The sequence below is a fragment of the Rhamphochromis longiceps genome, linkage group LG15 (genome assembly GCF_057381845.1).
Source record: "Rhamphochromis longiceps isolate RC_006_pf linkage group LG15, R_longiceps_female_GT1.1, whole genome shotgun sequence".
NCBI classification, from domain to species: Eukaryota; Metazoa; Chordata; class Actinopteri; order Cichliformes; family Cichlidae; genus Rhamphochromis; species Rhamphochromis longiceps.
Genome location: NC_140571.1, coordinates 28880128 through 28904927, shown reverse-complemented (window position 1 = coordinate 28904927; position 24800 = coordinate 28880128). Strand labels below are relative to the sequence as shown.

Genomic DNA, 24800 nt, shown 5'->3' with positions numbered 1-24800 from the left:
GAAGAAATTAGTTTAACATTTAAACCTATTTTCTGCACATTCCAGCACATAAAATAAAATATTTTTTGTGTCTGCACTCAGTCTTTCAAATAGATGCAAGTAAAACACAGCAGAAAGTAAATAAAATCAAAGACTAGCAGTCCTGTTGCTCTATTTTCACCTGTAAAGCAGGAGTGGGGTAGGCGGAGGTGTGCTCTGGTGCAGGTGTGGCACAGCGGTCAGTGGAAGAATCCACGAGTTTCTCTGTGAATTTCCCATTACGTCGTTGCGCACTCGGAGCTTGCTTGGAAGTTTACGTTTTTTTTTCGGTGTAAAAAGAAGTTTTCTTCCCACCCACAATGGACGCTAATGTTTTTGTCACTTTTTATGGAATCAAACTCAAAGTAAGGTCAGTACTTCCAAGCTTTAAACGTTGCATACTCTCTCCCGCACTTGATATATGATCCATTGTTGATCTGCAGACAGCTGTTGTCACGAACGTTGCACTCGCTTACGTCACTGTCATGAGACATTCTGGCAAAAAAATCACGGTTTTAGTAAAGCAGTAACGCAGCATTCCTACGGGAAAGTAACAGTACCGTTTTTGCAATGGTAATCCCTTACTTTACTCGTTACTTGAAAAAGTAATCAGATTACAGTAACGCATTAAAAGTAACGCGTTACTGCCCATCTCTGGATCTTGGTAGTCTCGGTCAGCTCTCTGGAAGGCCAGATGTTCTTGAGCTGGATGAAGGCGACTCTTGCGTTGCTGAGCCTTGCCTTGACATCTGCATCGGTTCCACGTTCCTGGTCGATGATGCCGCCCAGTTAGTTGAAAGAGTGTACTTCCTCCAGAGGACGTCCATTAAGGATGATTGGGTTATTGCTAATGGAGTTGATGTTTAGGATTTTTTTTAACTCTACGATTGTAGATGTAGATGTTTGTACAAAAGTTACTCTGTTGTCTCTGCGTTTGGTTCTGCACTTGAGTCTGCAGTTACATACAGGCTTCCAGGCCCTTTTGATAGTCAGAGGTTGTTTGGTTTCCCCGATGTATACATCATGGCAATCCTCCTGCTACTTAACAGCATACACTATATAGCTTTGTTTCTGTTTTGACCAATTTTTGGCGCAGCCTGTTTTGCGGTTTGAAAGCCAAAGAGACGCGGTGCTAAGAGTCTCAACTATTCCGATACTCCTGATACAAACTCCTGGCTGCTCTGCCTGTCAGGATGGTGTTCGCTCTGTGTTGTAGCGTCCCGATGAACCCAGTTTGTGCTCCAGTGAATGATGAGAGTAAGACCTTAAATTCTGAACAGTGTGTGTAGGTTTACGGTTCACATCAACTTTTAAATGCCCCCCATTACTGATGGAAATTTCACAGTTTAAGAAGGCTAACCTGCCACTTTGCATCTCCCTGGTGAATGTGAATGTGTTGGGCCACCAAGTACCAGGAGGATTGCCATGATTTATACATCGGGGAAACCAAACAACCTAAAGAGGTAAAGCAGGTGGCGCAACACAGAAGAGCTCATCAGGCCAGGACTAAGCAGTCTATTCACACCAACAAGCCACTGGACACTCTTTCAATAATGAGGATGTACACATCCTGGACAAGGAGGGAGCGGGAAGTCAGGGAGGCCATTTATGTGAAAAGGGAAAGACCATCTCTGAATCAAGGAGGCAGCCTAAGGGTACATTTTTCACCATCTTACAATGCTGTGAGTTCAGCCATTCCCCAACTCTCTGTGAATGGTACTCATGGCCATTTATCAGTGGTTGTTGATCAAGGGTCTTGACAATTTGCATATTAATGATCAAGAAATTGACTTAACAGCCAGTTGTGCTAGTTTCAGTCATTATACAAATATACTGTTTACAAGGTCATTTCTCCCACTGAAAACATCCAGATGAACAGAATCCACCTTTTGGGATTTTCTTACCTGGATGATTGAGCATGCAGCAGGACGTGATGCACTGAGTGTTTCAAATCCACTCTCTATGTGAAAATTGACCTCTCTGCATTTAATCATTAGGTATTATTAATCTCTAGCTCTCTCCCACAGCATGTCTTTTGTCCCATCTTCCTCCCATAACCCCCCACCGCTCACAGCAGATGGCTGTGTACCTGAGCTTGGTTCTGCTGGAGGTTTCTTCCTGTCAAACAGGGAGTTTTTCCTTCCCACTGTCAAAAAGCGCTTGCTCAAGCAGGGTCATATAATTGTTGGGTTTTTCTCTGTTTTCTTTTTATTATTTATTATTGAGTTTTTAACTTTAGGAAACTGTTGTGATTTGGTGATAGAAATATAAAATTGAACTAAATTAAATGAAACAATGTATCTGGTTCTGTTAGCGTGACCACCCTACAGGAGATGGATGACCCAAAAGGTGTTCTGGATTCAGGAATTTCTGGAAGGATTCTTTATAGATGTGAGATAAAACTGAGTGTTTGGTCAGTTAAGAGCTTCTAGCTTTTTATTGATGAGCTAAAATTAACCTAACTGCTAAAGTCTCTTATTGTTTCTTCAGCCTGTAACATGAGCTGATCCTTTCTGTGTAAAGCACTTTGTGCTCTGTGGAGGAGGAAAAAAAGACCATAAAAAGTCCTAAAACACAAATCTGAACTCAGGCTCAGATACTGTGACTACTCCATTGAACGGGACCAGAACTTGTGCACCTCGTTTAAAGGCGTGACTGTCTCTTAATGGTAGCTGCTGTGTGTTGTGATGACCTCACAAAGTTCAGCACCTGTGTAGGTTCCAAGGTGCCTCAGAACACGGACCAGGTTCTTACTGTGTGACGTATTGCTGGGATCATTCTGATTACAAGTACACCAGAGTTATACTTTACGGAGAGAATACTTTTGTCAGGGTCTTACTGTAAAGACACCATTTTTAAAAAGGTCCTTCAAATGGTTCTTTAAAAAAACATTTTAAAGAACCTTTTTTGAGTGGTTCTTTAAAGAACCATTTTAAATCTTTCAAAATAAAATGTACCTGGTGCTTTCTGGCAGGTAGCTCCATGCCCTCCTGGGTTTTAAATGCACCTTAGAACACACATGCATCAACACTACAATGAGCGGGTGGAGGGAGGTTTGGAGTCTTCTCTCACCCCCATTCTCTGCGGCCTGCTGGAGCGGGGGGGCTAAGAGGAGGAGTTGGCCGTCCGACTGCGGTCTGGAGTGTGGGGCCTCCCTGCTGCTACGGAGTCGGGGCGGTCTGCCTCTCCCCGCCGCAGGGAAAAGGGTAACACCACCTGGGTCTGGGTGCAATTCCCCCCTCCAGGGGCAAGGGTACCTAGACCCGGTTCGTAGAGTACGCTTGGGGAGTGTGATTGTGTGTACAGCGTCTCTTTATGTCTGTCTCCACATTGGTTGAGTGTGGAGTAAGTGCATATGAGAGCATGAGGGTGGGAATGGATGTTTGTATCTGTGTGTGCCTGTATGTCTGTGTCTATATGTCAGGTTGGGTATCAGACGCCACCTCTCTGGGGACATCTCAGGCCCTCCAAGGTTTGGAGGCCTATCTCCCCCCACCACCACTTCCCCTGCCAGTGGCAGACTCCCTCAGACATCGGTGCGTTGGTGCTTCTTTGTGTCTGGGGATGGGCGTCCAGGTACACACCGGCTCACTCCTTGGCGGCCGCTTATCGGGGCCTGGAGCCTGGGGCTCGCTCAGGCCACTTCGGAGGTGGGGTGCCCCCGGCCTCTCGGCCTGGGGCTCGGTCACTCAGGCACGGCTGGCTGCCGGCGGAGCTCACGGGCGCGTCACTGCAACTCCCCCTGGCTTCTGCTCCGCGGCTGCTGAGTGAACCCTCATCTGGGACTCTCCTCAGCTCTTTCTGGGACAGTGGCGTGGCTGCCCCTCTGTTGGTCTTCCTTGGTCTCTTGTGTTCTGAGGGCCTCTGGATGTCTGGAGTTTTGATCTCCTCCATACCTGCTTCATGCCCTGGAGGACGGGGCTGTGGCCCCCCCACACCCTCTAGCAGATCATTACATGAAAGAACCTTTTAAAAAAAACAAAACAAGCGCGTCCATGCTCACAGGTGTACACACGGGTGATCACACCCACAAACTACACCCTTTTTGGCTCCTACCTCAAAGCACACTGTGTTCTGTTGATCTTACGTGCTGCACAATAATGTTTAATATTTAGCATTTACTGTCATATTCCCATGATGTTGTTTATTCTATTACTCTTGTTCTCTTCTGCTTGTTTTCTTTTTTCTTTCTCAACAGGTGATCCAGGTGATCGATATATGCATTTTCTTTTTCTTTTTTTCTTCTTCTGCCCATTCTGTTGGTTTTTGTTTTTTGCCCTTCTCCCCCGTCCCTCTTCTCAGCTGTTTCTCTTTCCCTCTTTCTTTCTCCCCTTCTTTCCCTCAGTCAAGTCTGTCCCGTATTCAGCAAGTGAAAATAAAATAAACAATAAAAGATGAATCAAATGGACCATTATGGCAAGGCTGGGATGGTCAATTTGGTAAAGTAAATCCGTTGGGCATCTTTCTTTGCCTTTAGACAATAATTCTGATGGCAAAGGAGGCAAACGGGACAGGCAAAAAAAAAAAACCAAAAAAAAAACCAACAAAATAAAGTGTAAGATAAATTGAATTTGAGCAGGGTAAAATAAATACAAGAACAACAGCATAGACATACAGTGGGGCAAAAAAGTATTTAGTCAGCCACCGATTGTGCAAGTTCCCCCACCTAAAATGATGACAGAGGTCAGTAATTTGCACCAGAGGTACACTTCAACTGTGAGAGACAGAATGTGAAAAAAAAAATCCATGAATCCACATGGTAGGATTTGTAAAGAATTTATTCGTAAATCAGGGTGGAAAATAAGTATTTGGTCAATAACAAAAATACAACTCAATACTTTGTAACATAACCTTTGTTGGCAATAACAGAGGTCAAACGTTTACTATAGGTCTTTACCAGGTTTGCACACACAGTAGCTGGTATTTTGGCCCATTCCTCCATGCAGATCTTCTCGAGAGCAGTGATGTTTTGGGGCTGTCGCCGAGCAACACGGACTTTCAACTCCCGCCACAGATTTTCTATGGGGTTGAGGTCTGGAGACTGGCTAGGCCACTCCAGGACTTTCAAATGCTTCTTACGGAGCCACTCCTTTGTTGCCCGGGCGGTGTGTTTTGGATCATTGTCATGTTGGAAGACCCAGCCTCGTTTCATCTTCAAAGTTCTCACTGATGGAAGGAGGTTTTGGCTCAAAATCTCACGATACATGGCCCCATTCATTCTGTCCTTAACACGGATCAGTCGTCCTGTCCCCTTGGCAGAAAAACAGCCCCATAGCATGATGTTTCCACCCCCATGCTTCACAGTAGGTATGGTGTTCTTGGGATGCAACTCAGTATTCTTCTTCCTCCAAACACGACGAGTTGAGTTTATACCAAAAAGTTCTACTTTGGTTTCATCTGACCACATGACAATCCTCTGCTGTATCATCCATGTGCTCTCTGGCAAACTTCAGACGGGCCTGGACATGCACTGGCTTCAGCAGCGGAACACGTCTGGCACTGCAGGATTTGATTCCCTGCCGTTGTAGTGTGTTACTGATGGTGACCTTTGTTACTTTGGTCCCAGCTCTCTGCAGGTCATTCACCAGGTCCCCCCGTGTGGTTCTGGGATCTTTGCTCACCGTTCTCATGATCATTTTGACCCCACGGGATGAGATCTTGCGTGGGAGATTATCAGTGGTCTTGTATGTCTTCCATTTTCTGATGATTGCTCCCACAGTTGATTTTTTCACACCAAGCTGCTTGCCTATTGTAGATTCACTCTTCCCAGTCTGGTGCAGGTCCACAATACTTTTCCTGGTGTCCTTCGAAAGCTCTTTGGTCTTGGCCATGGCGGAGTTTGGAGTCTGACTGTTTGAGGCTGTGGACAGGTGTCTTTTATACAGATGATGAGTTCAAACAGGTGCCATTCATACAGGTAACGAGTGGGGGACAGAAAAGCTTCTTACAGAAGACGTTACAGGTCTGTGAGAGCCAGAGATTTTCCTTGTTTGAGGTGACCAAATACTTATTTTCCACCCTAATTTACAAATATATTCTTTACAAATCCTACCATGTGGATTCATGGATTTTTTTTTCACATTCTGTCTCTCACAGTTGAAGTGTACCTCTGGTGCAAATTACTGACCTCTGTCATCATTTTAAGTGGGGGAACTTGCACAATCGGTGGCTGACTAAATACTTTTTTGCCCCACTGTATATTAATGGTTTATTGCCATTTTGTAGTTACCAAAAGACAAAAGGACATTTTAACCCTCAGCACAACATCACAGCTAATACATGTCACATATTAGTCATTTAAACAGTAATAATTAAATATTTTTACTATACTATAAACAAAAATATATAAATACTATATCTATAGATAACACAACAATTAATACATGTATTGCTTAATTAATAAAACATCAGAAAGATATAAAAACAGATTAGAAATAGCAATAGCTTCATAACAGACCAATAAATCAACACATTTTCATCAGCAGATGCTTGCATGTTCAGTAAAAATATTTCAACAACAAGTTTTTGATTAAAATGATGAATGAACTTCAGCGTTATGTAAGGGAAGTTTCATGTTGGACTCATGGTCCTTTGTTAGTCCAGTTTAGGATAATGTCTCTGACGTATGTATCATATCAAATATATGTCATATCAAAACAACCCCACACCTGCAGTTGTTTCAGTTTTTCACAGGTGTTTCCTGTCAGTGGTCAACCTCACTCAGGTGGACATCCATATCACCCAACCAAACAACAAGCTCCTCCCTTTGTGCTTCAAATCCCTCCCACTCTGAGACAAGGAGCTGAGAGAGAGAAAACAAGGGTCAATTATAAAGAAGAGAGAAAAGTGAAACCCTCCTCAGAAGGTCGACCTGTGATGGACTCCTGTTTGGTGTTCACGTCATCCCAGCGGCGGCTGCACTCACTCGCCAATGCCAGCAGCCGAGTCTGCAGGGTGCCCTGGAAGAGCATAGTTAATTTTCGACTCTTCCTGGTCAGGCTCTCCAGCTGGATGAGCCAAGGTCTCCCCTTTCACCACCACCTCTAAACACACAAACACAAATTGCATGTAAAGCAGGAGGTGCAGATTTTTTTTGCTATTCTTTTCTAAATCCAGGCTTGATCACGTGGAGGTATTTGGAAAACTTTTTTGGCCAGCGGACGACTGTTGTCTCGCAGAAAGTCAAATCAAATGTATGCGATACACAATCAATCCACAAGAACACATTAAAAAAGAAAGTCCCGTTCTTGCCTGATTTCAAGTGAAATCTGCATCAAAACAGGGAGACAGAATTAAAACAAGTGTTTGTAGCAAATGTGAGCACAAAGCTTCACTTTATACAAGCCTGCTATTAAAGTTCTCCTCTATGCAGACAACGTTCCTGTTTTCAAGGCACAACTTGGATCTGCTGTACAAATCTTATGGATACACAATAAATGAAACAGTAGTGTGCACGACTTCAGATTCTGATCCCTTGTCTTAATATGGTCCCAAAAGGCTCACAACAACCAACATAGCGATAGCAATAAAGCAAACGTTGAGGCTTCAAAATACAAAGTCCATAAACTAATGGCTGACATGGGTTTTATCATAAGGGTGATAAATATACAACATATGGTCTTAAGACTAAAAGTATAATACAGATTTTAGTCTGAGAGATTTGACGTTCATTTACCTGCAGATGCCCTATACGTGCCTGCTCTGTGGTTTTCCACAACATTTTGCACATCACTATTTAATACAGGAAGTAGGTGAACTAAAACAAGTCATCTTTCTTTGTGAGAGGACCATATTAATGAAACCAATCTCAATGACATCACAGAGATCCCTAAAGATGCTCCTGCTGTTTTTCTTCCTCCTCATCCAAAGCTTCCTTCTCCTTGTCCTCGACTTCCATCCAATTGTAATTCAATCTAATTGTGTTTCCCCCTCCTCTTCCTCATTTTGTTGGAGCTGTGAAAGGAATTAGTGTGAATCTGAATTAATTTTTGCAAATGTGAAAAATCAGCTTTTCGGTCAGAGATGCTCTTGTGATTTAAGCTGGGAAGAGTAGATTTATGTGTTGATGCTGCCTGCTTCATCTCTACGACTGGTTGCTGAGTGATATTTACACCCCGGCTGGATTACAAACTTTAACCACGTGTTGAACTTTGGCCCAGCGTTGATACCTCTTGTATAGTATAGTATAGTACTTGTATAGTATAATGACCTCTTCTTGGCTTAATGTATGATGGTGGATAAATGAAATGTACAAAGAAAATTTAACTATATCACAAAAGATCATCTATCTTTGAAACATCAAATGACCGGAGCATAACTTGTCAAGTAGTCTGAAAATAAGTTATACAGTAACAGTCAAAGACACACCTTCTCATGTGTCACATTCTATTCATTCAAAACACTTACGCATAGCTGTGTTTTATACAGCTCTTACAGACTGCAAAGTACAGGCTGATGTGAGTATTTAATGTAAGAGTTTCTAGAGCAGACACAGCGCTCATGTCAAACAGGCTTCATGCGCCCTTTTAGTGACTTTAACAATATTATAAATTTTAATATTGGTCTAGCTGACATTACGTTATGTACGCAGCACGCAATTTGAGAAGCCAAAGGTTCAAATTAGCTGGGAGCACCTTCACTTAATTATAACAGTGGTTTTGTTAGGAAAACAGTTCTGTATACTGGATACTAAATTGCGTTAACATCAGCGGCTAACGTATCTAACATAGCTAACCCTTGTTGTTAGCACAGCATTAACAGCAAGCTACAATGACAAGTAACAAAAACAAAACAGTAAAAAGGTTTTAATGAAAATGTTTTACCTTTTCCAACAGTCCCAGAATCCAGAGCTTCAAAGACCAGCAGGTACTGAAGACTGTTATCCGCTTTGCTGTCACCGACTGTGAGAAAGTGTTTTTTCCCTTACAAAGTTCAAGGCCCACCGGTCGCACAATCTGTCTGCGCATGTGCATCCCAACAATTGACGCCCCCCTTCTCTTTCGGAAGGTTGCCACAGTACGACATGTTCTAACGTGACTCTCTCTCTCTGTCATTTATTTGGCTCGAAACACATATTAACAAATTGCTCAGTGATAAACAAGTACTCAGATCCTTTACCTAAGCAGTGCGCTTTGTCAAAACTAAGTAAGTGTGTCGATAATGAACACATAAGTGTGTTCACTACACATAAGTGTGTTCATTACACTGACATTCTGTTGTACAATTGTTATTTACTTGTATTTTATAATTTGACTTTACATACTGCTGGGTGGTTTATAAAGTTTACAATAATTAGTATTATCATTTTGCTATATTTTCTAATATGTATAATAATCTCAAAAGTAATGCCTTGAAACAGAAAATAGTAATACTTTATTAAAACTTAAAACTAAAGTACAGTAAACGTCTTAATAATAAATTCCATATTCTATTACCACATTATTTGTGATCAGTGGGTTTGCAGGGTTAGGGGTGTTGGGGGTAGGGTCTTTAGGCTTTGGCCCCCACCCCTGCCACCAGTATATTTTTAACCAAGTATTTCTAACTTTTATTTGAATATTCAGTTTCCTACCATCTGCTCTTAAAGGGTAATTGCCAGGTAACCCGCCCTCCCCCTTTGCACACACATGTACACAAACAAAACACACAGTATAATTCACACTATAATTATAACAAATATGTATGCCATTTTACACCATCAAATTTAGATAGCTAAGGATGAAGAACCTTTTGTTCTTTAAAGAACCATTTGTAGTACCTAAAGAACCATCTACAAAATAAAAAGGTTCTTTGACATATGATGGTTCTTTAAAGAACCATGAAGACATCTGAAGAACCATTTAAGAGCCATAATTTTTCTGAGAGTACCAGGTGGGCTAGCAGGTATGGCTCTCAACCAAACACATTCCACTCAAAACTGAATCAAAGATTATCCACAGCGCCCCGGCATACTCCATCACCCGCATTATGGATGCTAGGCACCGCGGTAGAGGTTTTCAGTTTTTGGTGGATTGGGATGGGTATGGTCCGGAAGAGCGCTCCTGGGTGCCGCGGTCCGCAATTCTCGATGATGCCATGGTGAGAGAATTCTGCCACCGGCACCCTTACAAGTTTGGTGGGTCGCCGGGTGGCTCGCGTTAGAGGAAGGGGTACTGTCAGGGTGCCCCGACCGGTCAACCCGCCTGTGTGTATATGTGTGTGTGTGTTTTCCTCTCTCGCTCTGTTTCCCTCCGCTGTGGTGTTTACGGAGGTCGGATAGCAACGAGGGACCTCCGACCCGGAGGCGCTGTGGCCCTGAGCTGCCTCACCTGCAACCGATTCTCCACCAGCTGCTACCAATCATCCACCATCTTGGGCAGGGCTATTTAATGGTGTGGCTGAGCGAACGACAGCGCTGGAGTATTGCACTAAGCCTGGTAATGTTACGAGCCGCTCATGTTGCTCAGTGTTGTCTGCTCTTTTTGGTTATTCATTACTATTGTCTGTGTGCAACTAGGAACTGGGACGGAGGATTCACGAGCACAAGAAAACACTTGGAGGAGAGACTGGCACTCACTACCACGCACGGTTTGAGCACGGGAAGGACGCACCAACTATTATCATTGCACATTTTAACTATTGTCAACCTTTATCCATTGTAAATAAACGCACTGCTTATATTCACAGCTCCGTGCTTGAGTCCACTCAATCCTCAACCGTGACAACTTTCTGAAGTCTTATTGACCACACCGAGCAAAGATCATAATTCACACACACTAACTTCTCTCCTTCACATGAGTCTGACAGAATACGATCATGCAAAAGAAACTAGCCAGTGGTTATTACAGAGAGGATAAAGATAAGGCCTGTGGACCAGAACTGGGACCTACAGGTCTGGCTGATGGTTTAAATAAATAATTGTGAATGTTTCACAGCGCAGCAGGAATCTGGGCTGTGTTCAGGTAAGGCAGAGGACTGATGCTCAGACAGGACCTGCTGTGATAGTTCTGCTGTAATAGTTCTGATGTAACAGCTCTGCTGTGACGGTTCTGCTGTAACCGTTTTGCAGTAACCATTCTGCAGTAATGGTTCTGCTGTAATAGTTCTACTGTAACAGCTCTGCTGTGATGCTTCTACTGCTACAGTTCTGCAATAACAGCTCTACTGTGACGGTTCTGCAGTGATGGCCCTGCTTTAATGGCTCTGCTGTGACGGTTCTACTGAAACGGTTCTGCAATAATGGCTCTGCTGTAACGGTTCTGCTGTAACAGCTCTGCTGTGACAGTTCTGCAATAACGGCTCCCCAGTAATGGTTCTGCTGTCATGGTTAAGCTCAGTAGAAGTGTTTAGGTTCGCATTGATTCAGGGTTGTTGTTATGGTTGTTGCTATGGTGATTAGCACTCTGCTCTTTGGCCTGTGGGCAGCGCTGCCACACCCAGTGCCACACAGACTCACTGTGGGTAGTACTGGTTGACCCAGGACAACAGGTAGCTGCAGTCATCGTCGTCCAGCCCTGCAGCGGTGAGCTGAGTGAGGTGGGCCGAGAACTCCTGATGGTACAGGCCGGCGTAGAGGTTCATGATGTCCATGTGAGGAGGGTAGCAGTTCTTCACCCTCCTCACCACCGTCAGCAGGTCTTCCTTCACACATCTTCCCACTCGACACACCTGTACAGGTTCATCGAACAGGGAGTAGGGTAAAAACTCTCATCAAACCCCGTATTAACATTAATCGACTGTCCCAACCAAAACAAAAAGGGGGATTAGTCCTGCCCAATATAGATTATTAAAGCATACTTTTGAAATGGCTAGATTAGGCAAACATTGAGCAGAGAAAAACAAGATAAACTGGATTTTAATTGAATAAGAATAATTTTAATTTATTCAGTAAAAAATCTTAATATATATTATTATACTCCTTCAAGGCTGTATAGAATGGGTGTTGGTAGAGAGGACTTGTGTTGGAAATGCCAACAAGCCAAAGGTACTGATACATGCCCCCTGAATGCCCGCTGTTTGTTTGTTTTTTCAGTTTGGAACACTGTATTGAATTATATGCAGGGATGGAAGGTTTGTAACTTGCCCAAATCACCTAAATTATGTCTACTAGGAGATAAAAGAAAGGTGCCACAATTAAATAAACACCAGTTTAGAGTGTTAAGCACTGCACCAGTAACATGTGCCTGTGTCATTTTGGAATACTGAAAGGACACCTATACTCAAATGCTTAAAATGTGGCCAGAATGATTGGGAACTTTACTTGCGAAAAGATGTTGGGAAGGTAAGATCATGTGACGGAAGCTTTGGTGGAACAATGGGGCAATTTCTGCACCTACATGTCTACCTGACTTTTTGTTTTGTTCTTTTTGTTTGCTTTTTTCTTGTTCTCTTTTGTTTTTGTTTTGATTTTTTGCTTCTTGTTTTTGGTTGTTGTATTTTTGTATTTGTTATTATAAAATGTAAAATCTAATAAATAATTGAATTTTTTAAAAAAAAAACTCTCATCCAGCTCAAACTGAGTACCAGCAGAGCTCCTCCCACACCTCCTCCCAGGTGACTAACCTGTCTCTTCACAGGTGAAGAGAGCCAGTCGGTTCCTCCCGAGGTGTCTTTGGCAGCCTCCTTTATTCGGCCCTCCACCATGTTCTGGAGCAGTATGTTGTGGATGCTGAGACATTTCTGAGGACGCCATCTTGGGACTCGCTCCTCCTGACAGTCTCTCCAGCGCCGGTCCTGCGCCTCCTGCTGCTGGATAGACACCATGGCACTCCTCAGGACCTTCAGCTCCCCTGCAGAGGAGGAGGGGGTGAAGGTGTCATTGATGGCCATCCACAGCTTCAGTTGCAGAGCCTCGAAGTCTTTGTGCAGCTCGTCCTCCTCTTCCTCATTGACCGAGTCATAGCTGAACAGGTCCTCCTCCCTCTCTATCAGCCTCCTGCTTGATTCTTCCAGCTGCTCCTCCTGCTCCACTTGCACCTGCTTGACCTCATCCCCTGAAGAAAACAGAAAGCATCAGAAGCAAAAAACCACAGGAGCTAAATCCATCAACAGATCAGGTCCTGCTAGCTCTCATTCTTCATGTGAACCAAACACCTGCAGTTCCTATGACATCCAGCAGAAACAGCAGTGAGTCACCCCCATAGACTCCCATGTTAAAACTTCACAGCACAAATAAACATATTTACAGCCTGATAAACAAACAGTTTGGTCTTTTCCTTCATTGCACATGAATGGGGTGGTGGGGTCTTTATACTTCCCCTGTTTATTAGGGGAGTCGCCTATTTTCACTGACACAGGAGACTATCTGATTGTTCAGTCTGACGTCACTAGCCGTGTCTGGGTCTAAACTCCGCTGCAGGTCCATATATCAAACGATCACTATGGCATTAATGAGAGTTGAAAAACTGTCTAAAGTCTTTCATCTTTAATAAAATGATCAGCGTTCTGCTCTACCAGGTGTAACAATTGAGTTTAACATCCAGGCATCCATGAAAACGGAATTTATGACATTTAACGGAGTTAGAAGTTAGCAGGGAGTTAGCTCGCTAGCTTCTATCTAAATACAATATAGCGTGTCCTGACTGCGGGGTTTTGGAAACAAATTCAAACGTACAGCTCTGCTATCACTTCCAACATAAATGAAGACAGAAAACTAAACAGCAGTGACGTTTGTAGGGTTACTGAAGTTGGGCTAGCTGGTATATAATGATGTGCTACGTGACCGCTAGCGACACAGCTATGTTAGCATAATATAAACAAGCTAACTTTTTTTCCACTCGATAAAAGTTAACTTGAGTGTTCTCGGTGGTCAGGAACAAATGTAATCGCATGGCAGGATGCTGTAAAAGGACCAAACTTCAGCCAGGAGAACAACTGAGATAATCCATCCACAATACGAGGTTAGTCATTCATATACTGCTGCATAGGCTGGGCTGTAGTTACATCCTAAGGTTTTAAAAACTGAGCTTAAATAAATGATTAGTGGTAATAAAAGGAGAGGGAGGTCAACAGGGATCACTGACTGTTTTAGGAGCTTTTTGAGATTAAATAGAAGAAAATACATAACATTAAACATGTTAACAACACAAAAGCCATATTAAACGCATACTACTTTAGACCCGGAAGTAGGATTCGTCGCGTCATCACTGAACAACCGGATAGCTGGTTGTTAGAGCCAATCTATAGAGAAATATTTTTGATACTGTTTCAGTTATTATGTTACATGTTTAATTTTGTATAATATGTTGTTAGAGAATAAATGCTGCGCGTTTAATTTGTGTCGGGTAAGAAAACATTACAACATTACAGTAGCAGGTTAGAGTGAGCCAGGACGGCAATGGAAATGTGCGCTGTAGCAGCAAATAGTTTTTTGACCGTGACATCTTTTGTTTGTATGTACGAGTCAGAAATAAATCTGAACAGCTCACATTAAGAAGTGGAAGAATTATTTTTTCGAAGCTTGGGACAGAAATTCGCCACTACATAAAAGTCAAAAATCTATCGAGTAACGGAGGAATGTTTTCCGCGGTAGAGCCACCGACTGAGACATAGAAAAGTCACCGGATCGTCGGCATAAGGACGCCTACACACAACAACACGGCGAACAGCTAAGTAAAAAGTGTTTTGTCAGATGCATCTTACCTGTGGAAGTAGCATAAAGGAGTTTGTGCAGTACACCACCCGACAGCTGTGCCGAAGAAAATCATTACGGCTTAGCGGTGTTATATAATTACAATGGCGGACGACATTAATGACAGTGTGGGTGTAGTTACGCGTGATGACAGCCAGAGGGCGATGACAGACAAAGGTCTGGAGTTCAAACTGCATCAGCTCACAAAGGTGAGAAGAGGCAAATTAGGACAAGTGACAGCACAAGAAGATGAAACTGAGCGACTTTTGAGCCATGAAATTCTGCTGGCTGTAAATGATGTGAGAGAGGCACTGAAAGTTTACAAGAAGTTGTATGAAGAGTTTCAAGAATGCAATTATGCAGTGTTGCTGTGTATTAAAGATGAGGAGGAAAAGGAGGCTGACCAACAATTTTGGTTTCAGCCAATGTCAGAACGATGTTTGCAGTTCATTAATAGAGTTAATACATGGATTGAAATACAAACATGTGATCAAGAGATAACTCCCATGGACAGTGCATCCAGAGTGTCAAAAACATCTAGAGTGTCAAACAAGTCTAAAGTATCCAACACGTCAAGGGTGTCGACAGCATCGTCAGAGCGCGTCAAGGAAGAAGCTAACAGAGCAGCTCTGATGGCACGAGCAGCGTCTCTGAAAGAAAAACAGGCTCTAGAGTTAAAAGAAGCAGAAATTAAAGCTGCAAAGGAAAGACTGGAAATTGAAACAGCCATTGCAGTGTCTACTGCCAAAGTGAAAGTGTATGAGGAATGTGAAGGGGTTAAGTCTCAAGTGAGTGAAACCAGACTTACGGTAATGCCACGTCGTGACCTCCTGAAGATGAATAACGAAAATCGTCATGGCAACGTAAAACACACACCAGGGAAGCCAACAGAGATAGATAGGTCTGCCTCTTGGAGGAATCCTGGTGATCCAAGTACTGCAGCAGGGGCCATACCTAAGACACATAGAACTCCACTGCAGGGGCCGAGCCAACGCCAAGATGGTGTCTCACTTCAGGAGACCAGACCAAGTGAGCTTTATCAAGTTATGCAGAAACAGGCAGATATCACAGAGATGCTTGTAAAGTACCAACAGCTGGCTCGGTTACCACAAAGGGATGTGCCAGTGTTCCACGGAGATCCTTTGGAGTACAGGTCGTTTATGAGGGCATTCATGCACGCTATTGACACCAGAACTGATAGCAATTCAGACAAGCTATATTTTCTGGAGCAGTATACTCGAGGCGAGCCTCGTGATCTTGTGAGGAGTTGTCAGCATATGCCTGAACATCGGGGGTATGAAAGGGCTCTGCAGCTGCTTCAAGATAAATATGGAAATGAGTTACAGATTGCTAGCACACTAATTGAGAAGACATCGAAGTGGCCACAAATTAAGGCTGAAGATGGAAAGGCGTTGAGCGCATTCTCTGTATTCCTGGTGAGCTGTCGTAATGCCATGGAGGATGTGGACTATATGGAAGAGATGGAGAACCCTGCAACTATGAGGGTCATCATTTCCAAGTTGCCATTTAAAATAAGAGAGCGCTGGAGAATCCATGCATATGATATCCAGGAGCGGCGCTGCAACAGAGCAAGATTCACAGAGCTGGTGGCCTTCGTTGAACGCCAAGCAAAGATCATGTCCGACCCACTCTTTGGCGATCTTGAAACAGCAGTGTCAGACAAGGTTATGAAAAAGCCACAGCAAGGAAATAAGTTGAAGAAAGACATTAGACATGGGAGCAGCTTTGCTATCAAGGTTAACCAAGGTTCAGAAATGGACAAAAGAAGCAGAGTGAGTAAGAACCAGAGTGACCTGTCACTCAACTGCGCCTTCACAAGAGGGTCACATGAGCAGAGATTGCAAAAGGAAGATGGTGTGCGAGGTTTGTTCACTCAAGCATCCAAGTTTGTTGCACTTCTCAAGTTATGAGGAAGAGAAGCCTCCCGATGAGGTCAATATGGGTAGCACTGCTAAAGGCCCAGCAGGGTTGTCTGAAGAAAAGGAGACAAGTGCCTGTACTGGGGCTGGAGGCAGCTGCGTGCTTGCCATTGTACCTGTAAGGGTGAAGTCCTGCAAGAGTGACAAGGCTGTGGAGGTTTACGCTTTCATTGACCCAGGTAGCTCTGCATCGTTCTGCACCGAAGCCTTGGCAAGGAAGTTGAAGGTGCAAGGCAGACGAACCGAGCTAACGTTGAGGACCATAAATTCCAGAAGTCGAGAGGAGAGTTATGTGCTCACAGAATTGGAAGTCAGCAGTCTGGCAGACAACAACTTTATCGCACTGTCAAAGGTCTTCACACAGAAAAGTATTCCTGTTTCCAGAGAGAACATCCCACTCCAGAAAGAGGTTGACAAGTGGCCGTACCTACGCGAGGTGAGGTTGCCTCATATTGAGGCTGAAGTGGAGCTTCTCATTGGAACTAAAGAATACACCATATTGGAGCCATGGAAGGTGATCCCAAGTGAGGACAATGGTCCATATGCCGTAAAGACAGCACTTGGATGGATTCTGAATGGACCACTCAGAGAAACAGATACTGCAGCCAATGATGTACAACCATGTGCTATTGTGAACAGAATAGCCATCGACAACGTGGAACAACTGCTTGTACGACAGTATAACCACGACTTTCCAGAGCGTCACTGTGATGATAAAGCAGGAATGTCTCAATAAGACCACCACTTCATGGAGTCTGTGTCAAGCTCTACTCGTCTCACTGATGGACACTATGCCATAAGTCTTCCTACGAAGAAGTCGTGCGTTCAGATGCCGAACAATCGAAGTGCAGTGTTACAGCGTGCACTGAGCCTTTCAGTGCAAGCTGAAAAGGAATCCTGCACTCCATGAAGAATACACTGCCTTCATGAGTGACATGTTGAACAAGGGATATGCCGTTGAGGTTCCAACAACACAGTTAAACCGCAAGGATGGAAAACAGTGGTATATTCCCCACCATGGGGTATATCATCCACAAAAAAAGAAGCTGAGGGTGGTATTTGACTGCGCTGCCAGCTACCAAGGAGTTTCACTGAATAGTGAACTTCTACAAGGGCCAGATTTAACAAACTCATTGATTGGAGTGCTGACACGGTTCAGGCAATAGTCTATCGCCTTTACAGCAGAGGAGAACCGCAGCAAATCATCACCTGAAGCTGTAAGCACAGTCCTGGAAAATTTTTATGTTGACGACTGCTTGAAGTCTGTTGCCACGGAAACTCAAGGTATGCAGTTATACACAGACCTCACTGAATTGTGTTCTGGTGGAGGATTTCACCTAACGAAATGGACAAGCAACAGTCGTGCCTTGCTCTCATTCATCCCTGAGCATGAGAGAGCCAAAGCTGTCAGAGACCTGAACTTGAACCATGACCTGCTGCCTATGGAACATGCTTTAGGAGTTCTATGGTGCCCTGAGTCTGACGCATTCAAGTTCAGGATTAACATCAAAGAAAGACCTGTGACGAGACGTGGAATACTTTCCGTCACCAGCTCCATCTATGACCCACTGGGATTCCTTTCCCCAGGAACTCTCCCTGCAAAAATGATCTTGCAGCAGTTATGCAGGGAGGGTCTTGCTTGGGATGATAAGATCCCAGAACAGCTCAGTCATAAGTGAAACAAGTGGTTACAAGAGCTGTGCCAGCTGTCAGAGGTAACCGTACCCAGGTGTGTGAGACCATTGGACTTCGGTCCTGTCGCAACAGCACAGCTCCACCATTTTTCTGATGGGAGCGAAAGTGGATATGGAACAGCATCATACTTGAGGATGACCAGCAATGATGGACGGGTTCACTGTACATTAATGATGGGAAAATCCCGTGTGGCGCCCATGAAGCAAACCACTATTCCACGAATAGAGTTGACTGCAGCTATGGTTGCTGCAAAGACAGACAAAATGTTAAGAACGGAGCTTCAGATGAATCTTCTTGAATCTACATTCTGGACTGACAGCACAACTGTGTTGAAGTATATTGAAAATGAAAATCTTCGCTTCAAGACATTCGTGGCCAATCGCGTTGCGGTCATTAGAGAGCTAACAAATCCTCAGCAGTGGAGGTACGTTGGTACAGCAATCAATCCAGCTGATTGTGCATCCAGAGGGCTTGCACCATCTAAGCTCATGAAGAATCTAAGCTGGTTCCACGGCCCAGCTTTCCTGAAAACCCCAGAAAGACAGTGGCCAGAAAGACCTGACAAGGAAAGGATTGATAAAGATGACAGCGAAGTGAGGCATGCAACCATGGTACATCTCACAAATGCAGCTGAGAATGTTCACACGTTGAACAAGCTGATCAATCACTATTCCAGCTGGCATCGAGTGAAGAGAACTGTGGCATGGATGATCAAACTCAAAGACTTACTGCTACGACGATGTGAAAAAAGGAAAGAGACGTACGCTAAACAGAAAGAACAAGACAACGAATCAATGCAGACAACACTTACCCTGAAAGATCTGGTGCAAGCTGAGGCAGAGATCATTAAGTTCTGTCAAAGTCAACAATTCCAAGAAGAGATCACCATGTTAAAGAAAGGCAAGTGTGTGACAAAGACTAGTCACTTGAGGAAACTTGATCCCGTGATCCAGGACGGAGTTTTGAGAGTTGGTGGTCGCCTCGCAGCTGCTGGGATGCCAGAACATGTGAAGCACCCAGTCATTATCCCAAAGGGCTCACATATCACCACACTGATCTTGCAGGATATACATGAGAAGATTGGGCACTGTGGAAGACTGTATATGCTTTCACGGCTGCGACAGAAGTATTGGATTCCATCCGCTAACTCAGAAGTGAGGAAGTTTCTGTCAAGGTGCGTAATCTGCAGGAAAACTAGAGGCAAACCACTGGAACAGAAGATGGCAAATTTGCCAGAGGATAGGCTTCTACCTGATGAACCCCCCTTTTCTAATGTTGGGGTGGATTACTTTGGACCGTTTAATGTGAAGCATGGCCGCAGCACAGTAAAAAGGTATGGTGTGTTGTTTACCTGCCTTACAACAAGAGCAGTGCACATTGAAATTGCGCACACTTTGGACACTGATTCATGTCTGAACGCCATCAGAAGCTTTGTGTGCAGAAGAGACTGTCTCATGCAAAAGGGAATCCAGTGGGTATTTAACCCACCCGCTGGTTCTCACTTTGGAGGGATATGGGAAAGGCAGATCAGAACCTTGAGGAAGGTCCTGAGGTCTATACTGAAGGAACAGTTGGTCAATGATGAAGGTTTACTGACACTAATGTGTGAAGTGGAGTCAGTACTAAATGACAGACCGCTGACTACAGTAACAGATGATCCAACAGACCTGGAACCACTGACGCCTAACCACTTGCTACTGATGAAGAAAAAGCCGGGTTTGCCTCCTGGACTTTTCAGAAAGGAAGACTCATACTCCCGCCGCCGTTGGAAGCAAGTGCAATATCTTGCTGACTTGTTTTGGAAGAGGTGGGTGCGTGAGTATTTGCCTATGCTTCAAGAGCGTCAAAAGTGGAATCAGGTCAGAAGAAATGTAACTGTGGGGGACATTGTAATGGTGGTCGACGAGTCAGCGCCAAGAAGCTCGTGGATGTTGGGGAGAGTTCTTCGTGTCATTCCAGATGCTAAGGGTCTGGTGCGGCGTGTGATCATCAAGACAAAGACTAACACCTTAGAAAGACCCATTGACAAGCTATGCTTGATCTGTGAGAATGTCATGTAACTTGGAATGAGAAAATACAGTATATGTTCTGATCGGTTACAGGTTTTGTGAAAGATAATTTGAATGACCATGTGTGATACAGGAAGTGTTAATGTTATTTGGCTCTTTTGTAAGTGTTCGCTAATTGTCAGTCTTCACGCCCTCCAATTAGGGGGCTGGAAATGTTAGAGCCAATCTATAGAGAAATATTTTTGATACTGTTTCAGTTATTATGTTACATGTTTAATTTTGTATAATATGTTGTTAGAGAATAAATGCTGCGCGTTTAATTTGTGTCGGGTAAGAAAACATTACAGCGCATGTGTGGTAGCAGGTTAGAGTGAGCCAGGACGGCAATGGAAATGTGCGCTGTAGCAGCAAATAGTTTTTTAGACCGTGACATCTTTTGTTTGTATGTACGAGTCAGAAATAAATCTGAACAGCTCACATTAAGAAGTGGAAGAATTATTTTTTCGAAGCTTGGGACAGAAATTCGCCACTACACTGGTAGCTAGCAAGCTTCACCTGAACTGGACTTCTGGACTGTGTTTGTCCTGTTGGAGCCTTTTGAACCATTTTAAATGAAATCATGTGACCAATCGTATAGTTGCTGTGAGGTTACTGTACTAATAGACTGTCCAAGAGGGCAGAACTCTGGTGAAAGTATTGTGATTGGATGTCACTGAGCACTAATTAGCAGGCACCATCTCGGTAAGATGCTCCCATTCAGTCTATGCTAACCTAGCTACCATTAGCGTCCACATGTTGCCATTTTTGGAAACAAAAACGAACATAGAGAAAATCCTCAAACTGAGCCTTCACGAAAGCTACCAGTGGGTGACGTGACTGTTGCTATGTCCATCCTTCATCTACAGTCTGTGGTCCTGGAGAGCTACCTGGTTCTAGCAGGGCTTCTGCAGGTCTCACCTTCATTGTTGTTGTGCAGTTTGCGGTTCTTCCAGATCTTTGAGGGGATCTTCAGTCTTGGCAGTTTGCTCCAGGCTCCTCCTTCTTCTCCACTTTCCTCTGCACCTCCTGCTGCAGTCAGTAAGATGATGAATGAATATGTGCAGCTGATATCGATTAATTAAATCCTGAATCGAATTTTAAATATAAATGTATTTTGCCAGAATCTTAGCTTAGAGCTCACAAAACTATTTCAACAACTGCAAAACAGCTAAAACAGCAACGATTAAAGAGCGGGAAAACGGAAAAAGATGTAAACACAAAGCACGGCTCGTTCACCTGACGGCACACAACACAGACACGCCGTTGGTGCTGAAAGCCAAAATCTAAAATATTCTGAAACATCAGGTTTCATCGCTTTTCTACTAAAATTCACTTAACTAGTAGCAAAAGATCAAAACTGGGCTTCACATTTGATAAAAATCGTCATTAATTCCCTCTTACTTTGGCTGTTATTCCCTGCACAGCTCTCTCTCTCTCTCTTTCTCTCTCTCTCTGTCAGTTTACTCAGAGACCAGTTTACCATCAAAAATATCTGTTTTCTGCATTATTTGCTGCTTATTATGCACAAGTCTACCGTTTTGTTCAGTGCTGTCGGCCTCCAACATGAAAGCCTCATTTCTGCTGTTCAATGCTGAAGAAATTTAAACTTTTACAAATGATTGCTTAGCTGTCTCTCTAATCAAACCTCTGTAACTTTGCTCTGATTTACTTAAGCAGCATCAGGTAGTATGTTTTCATGGTTTTCTTCTGTTTTTGATCTACTGCAGAATATTTTTAAGGCGGTTATCTGCTATAAAAAGCCAGGCCGGGAAAATCTCCTTCATGTTTTTATCCTCAGTTACTTTGGCACAAAGGCATCTGCTGTGACGCTACATAGATATAAGTACTGCAATGGATAATGATGATGAAAGCCCTGCTGCAGACAGTCAATACAGTGTAAGCTGACAGGCTCGGGTCCACTGCAGAGGGCTCACAGATTTTCCAGCTAAACCTGAGCGGCAGCATGAAGCACTGATATGAACACCAGAGTGAAACTCGCTGCTGCGCCGTAAATTTGAGTTTTTTTGAGCGGAGTTTGGTGCGGACTCTGCACTTCCCCAGCAGAGCACCACCTGCAGTCTGAAGGCCTGCCGCTGTAGCTCTGATGGAAACACTTCAAACAGTCCGATCAATCAGATCAATGAGTCCGCTTATCGATCACCAGCACACACACACACACACACACACACACACACACACACACACACACACACACACACACACACACACACACACACACACACACACACACACACAAACGTCAAATCGACGACAGGGACTCCGCAGCTCCGCTAATCTCCTCACCGGCCGCTCTGTGTCTGAAGGAGCAGCGGGAGAGGGCAGGGCGCGTGAGCAGCAGGAGCAGGAGGTGTTACTGCTGAGTCTAACCTGAACCGAAACATAGATGAGCTCACCTTTACTCCTCTGATGACTCATTAGGAGCTGAAAGTACCTCCGCGCGGGCAGGACGACGATCAGATCGACCGGGACCAGGACTGGATGCAGCTGAGAGCAGGTGATGTCTGAATCCCCCTCACGTCATCCTGAAAGAACACTTTCAGTTTCGGTTCAGAAAAGCTGCATCATCATCAACACTTACACTCAAGGACACACACAAAGAGACACACACAGATTGTGTGTGTGTGTGTCTGTGAGTTTGAGTGCTTGTCATAGACCGTACTCCCCCTTTTAGAGCGGGCAGCCAATCCCACACACGCAGATGTAGAAAACCTGCCTGTTCCCTTCCTCGCTGGTCCGTGTTTAAAATGGCTTCCTGATGTATCTGCGTAAATGAGCTATCTCTTCTTCTCACAACTGGTAAAGTTCATGGTTTCCTGGCACAGACCGACTTCTAAGCGCAGCCATTCTACGACCTTAATGTTAGCTGCTTTATGTTACCACAAACTGTGGTGAAGCAAGTCAATACAACAGAAAAGCTCCACAATTGTCTCTTCTTTCCACTTACAGTGACGTCTCCACCGTCTGTGTGTCGAAATAAAACAAGGCCTCTGTTATACTTGTCACACGACCCTGTTGTTTTGTACTGATGTATGATACCATTGATTTCCTTTCCGATCCAATACCAAGTAATATTCAGGGTGGTATCGACGATACTGATCCGATACCGATACTTTGTACAAAACATTATTTTATTTATTGTATCTTAAATTATAGCATCATAATTATTACAGGACATCAGATTACTTGTTCTTATCACTTAATAATGCAGAGTTCATCATATAGAAATAAAAAAACTGAAGTTGTGCACTATTTGAACACCTTGCCTGCCTGCAGCACTAAAGGACTCCGTGAGAGACGTCTGTCTTGCCCTAGCAGCACCTGTCCTTCTCCTCCTCTTCAGTTCGCCTCAACATAAGCTCATCATATTCTGTGATATGATTTACTCTGAGGTGTTTGACAAGGTTAGTGATGTTGCCACAACCATACATGCCAACCCCCCTGATTTTTCTGGGAGAATCCCGAATTTCAGTGCCCCTCCCGAAAATTTCCCGGAGCAACAATTCTCCCGAATTTCTCCCGATTTTCCACCCGGGCAGCAAAATTGAAAAACCATATTGCAGAATTCATAGCGCGGCCCAGCCAATTCCAGTTTCCAACAATGGCGGCAGCTACTTAGTTTTAATTTTACTCTTATTTCTCTTTCTGGGTCACAAAAAAACTTTTAACATATTTTCAGGTGAGAATGTAGCTGTGTAAACTTCAAATATCTGAGCCGACCGACACATCGTCTTCAAACCCCCACGGTCTTTCGCTACTCGGGTTAAACATGAGATATAAGTCACTTTGATAACTTAAAAATGTTATTGTTTGGCTTTTTTCAGTGTTTTATTTGTTCGTGAGTAAATCGGTTTGGCTGAGATTAAAGTTATTAGATTAGATTAAATTAAATTAAACTTTATTAATCCCTCGGGTGGGTTCCTCTGGGGTTTTCACACAGCTGAATAAACGTTAAACAGAAAACTAATTAAACAAAGTGTGAGACGGTCGAGAGTTTACGCCAGCTGTTTCCGGGCCGGCCAATAATAACGGTGACATTTAACGTATTTTATCCGATAAATAAACACTGTAAAATGTATTTATCACCCCCCCAACAGCCCTTTTGAATGTCTCCCTAATTCTGAAGTCTCAAGGTTGGCATGTATGGCCACAACACCTCACTTTTTTGCCACATGTATTGCAAACCACGTCTCAGCTGTTTGTGGAGGTAAAATACGTTCACACAATTACGCTCAGCCATTGTTGTGAAGGGGCTGCGAGACATTTATACAGCCGTATTTCGCACATGACTATGAAAGGCGGAAGAGGAAGTAGTTCCTTTGAATATAGACAATCCGAATGTTATAGTTTCTTTCCACTGTGTTCCTGTTAATGATAAACTACAAATTTACCCTAAATTACTAAAATATCGATATTTTAATGTGAGAATCGATTCTAGAACATAAATGATTGGTATCGGAGGAATCGATATTT

At 43.7% G+C, this 24800-nt stretch overlaps 1 protein-coding gene across 1 annotated transcript in view; it reads right to left on the bottom strand.

Moving 5' to 3' along the window:
• The window catches only part of LOC146652879 (tumor necrosis factor alpha-induced protein 2-like), a 64509-nt gene extending 41764 nt beyond the window's left edge, over positions 1–22745 (bottom strand). The window contains exons 1-4 of the mRNA XM_085382797.1: positions 22724–22745; positions 21228–21338; positions 12559–12989; positions 11453–11664 (exon numbers count right to left, since the gene is read on the bottom strand). Coding sequence (XP_085238923.1) covers positions 11453–11664; positions 12559–12989; positions 21228–21338; positions 22724–22745 — 776 coding nt within the window. The remainder of the gene's footprint in view (positions 1–11452; positions 11665–12558; positions 12990–21227; positions 21339–22723) is intronic.
• Between the last annotated feature and the right edge of the window lie 2055 nt (positions 22746–24800).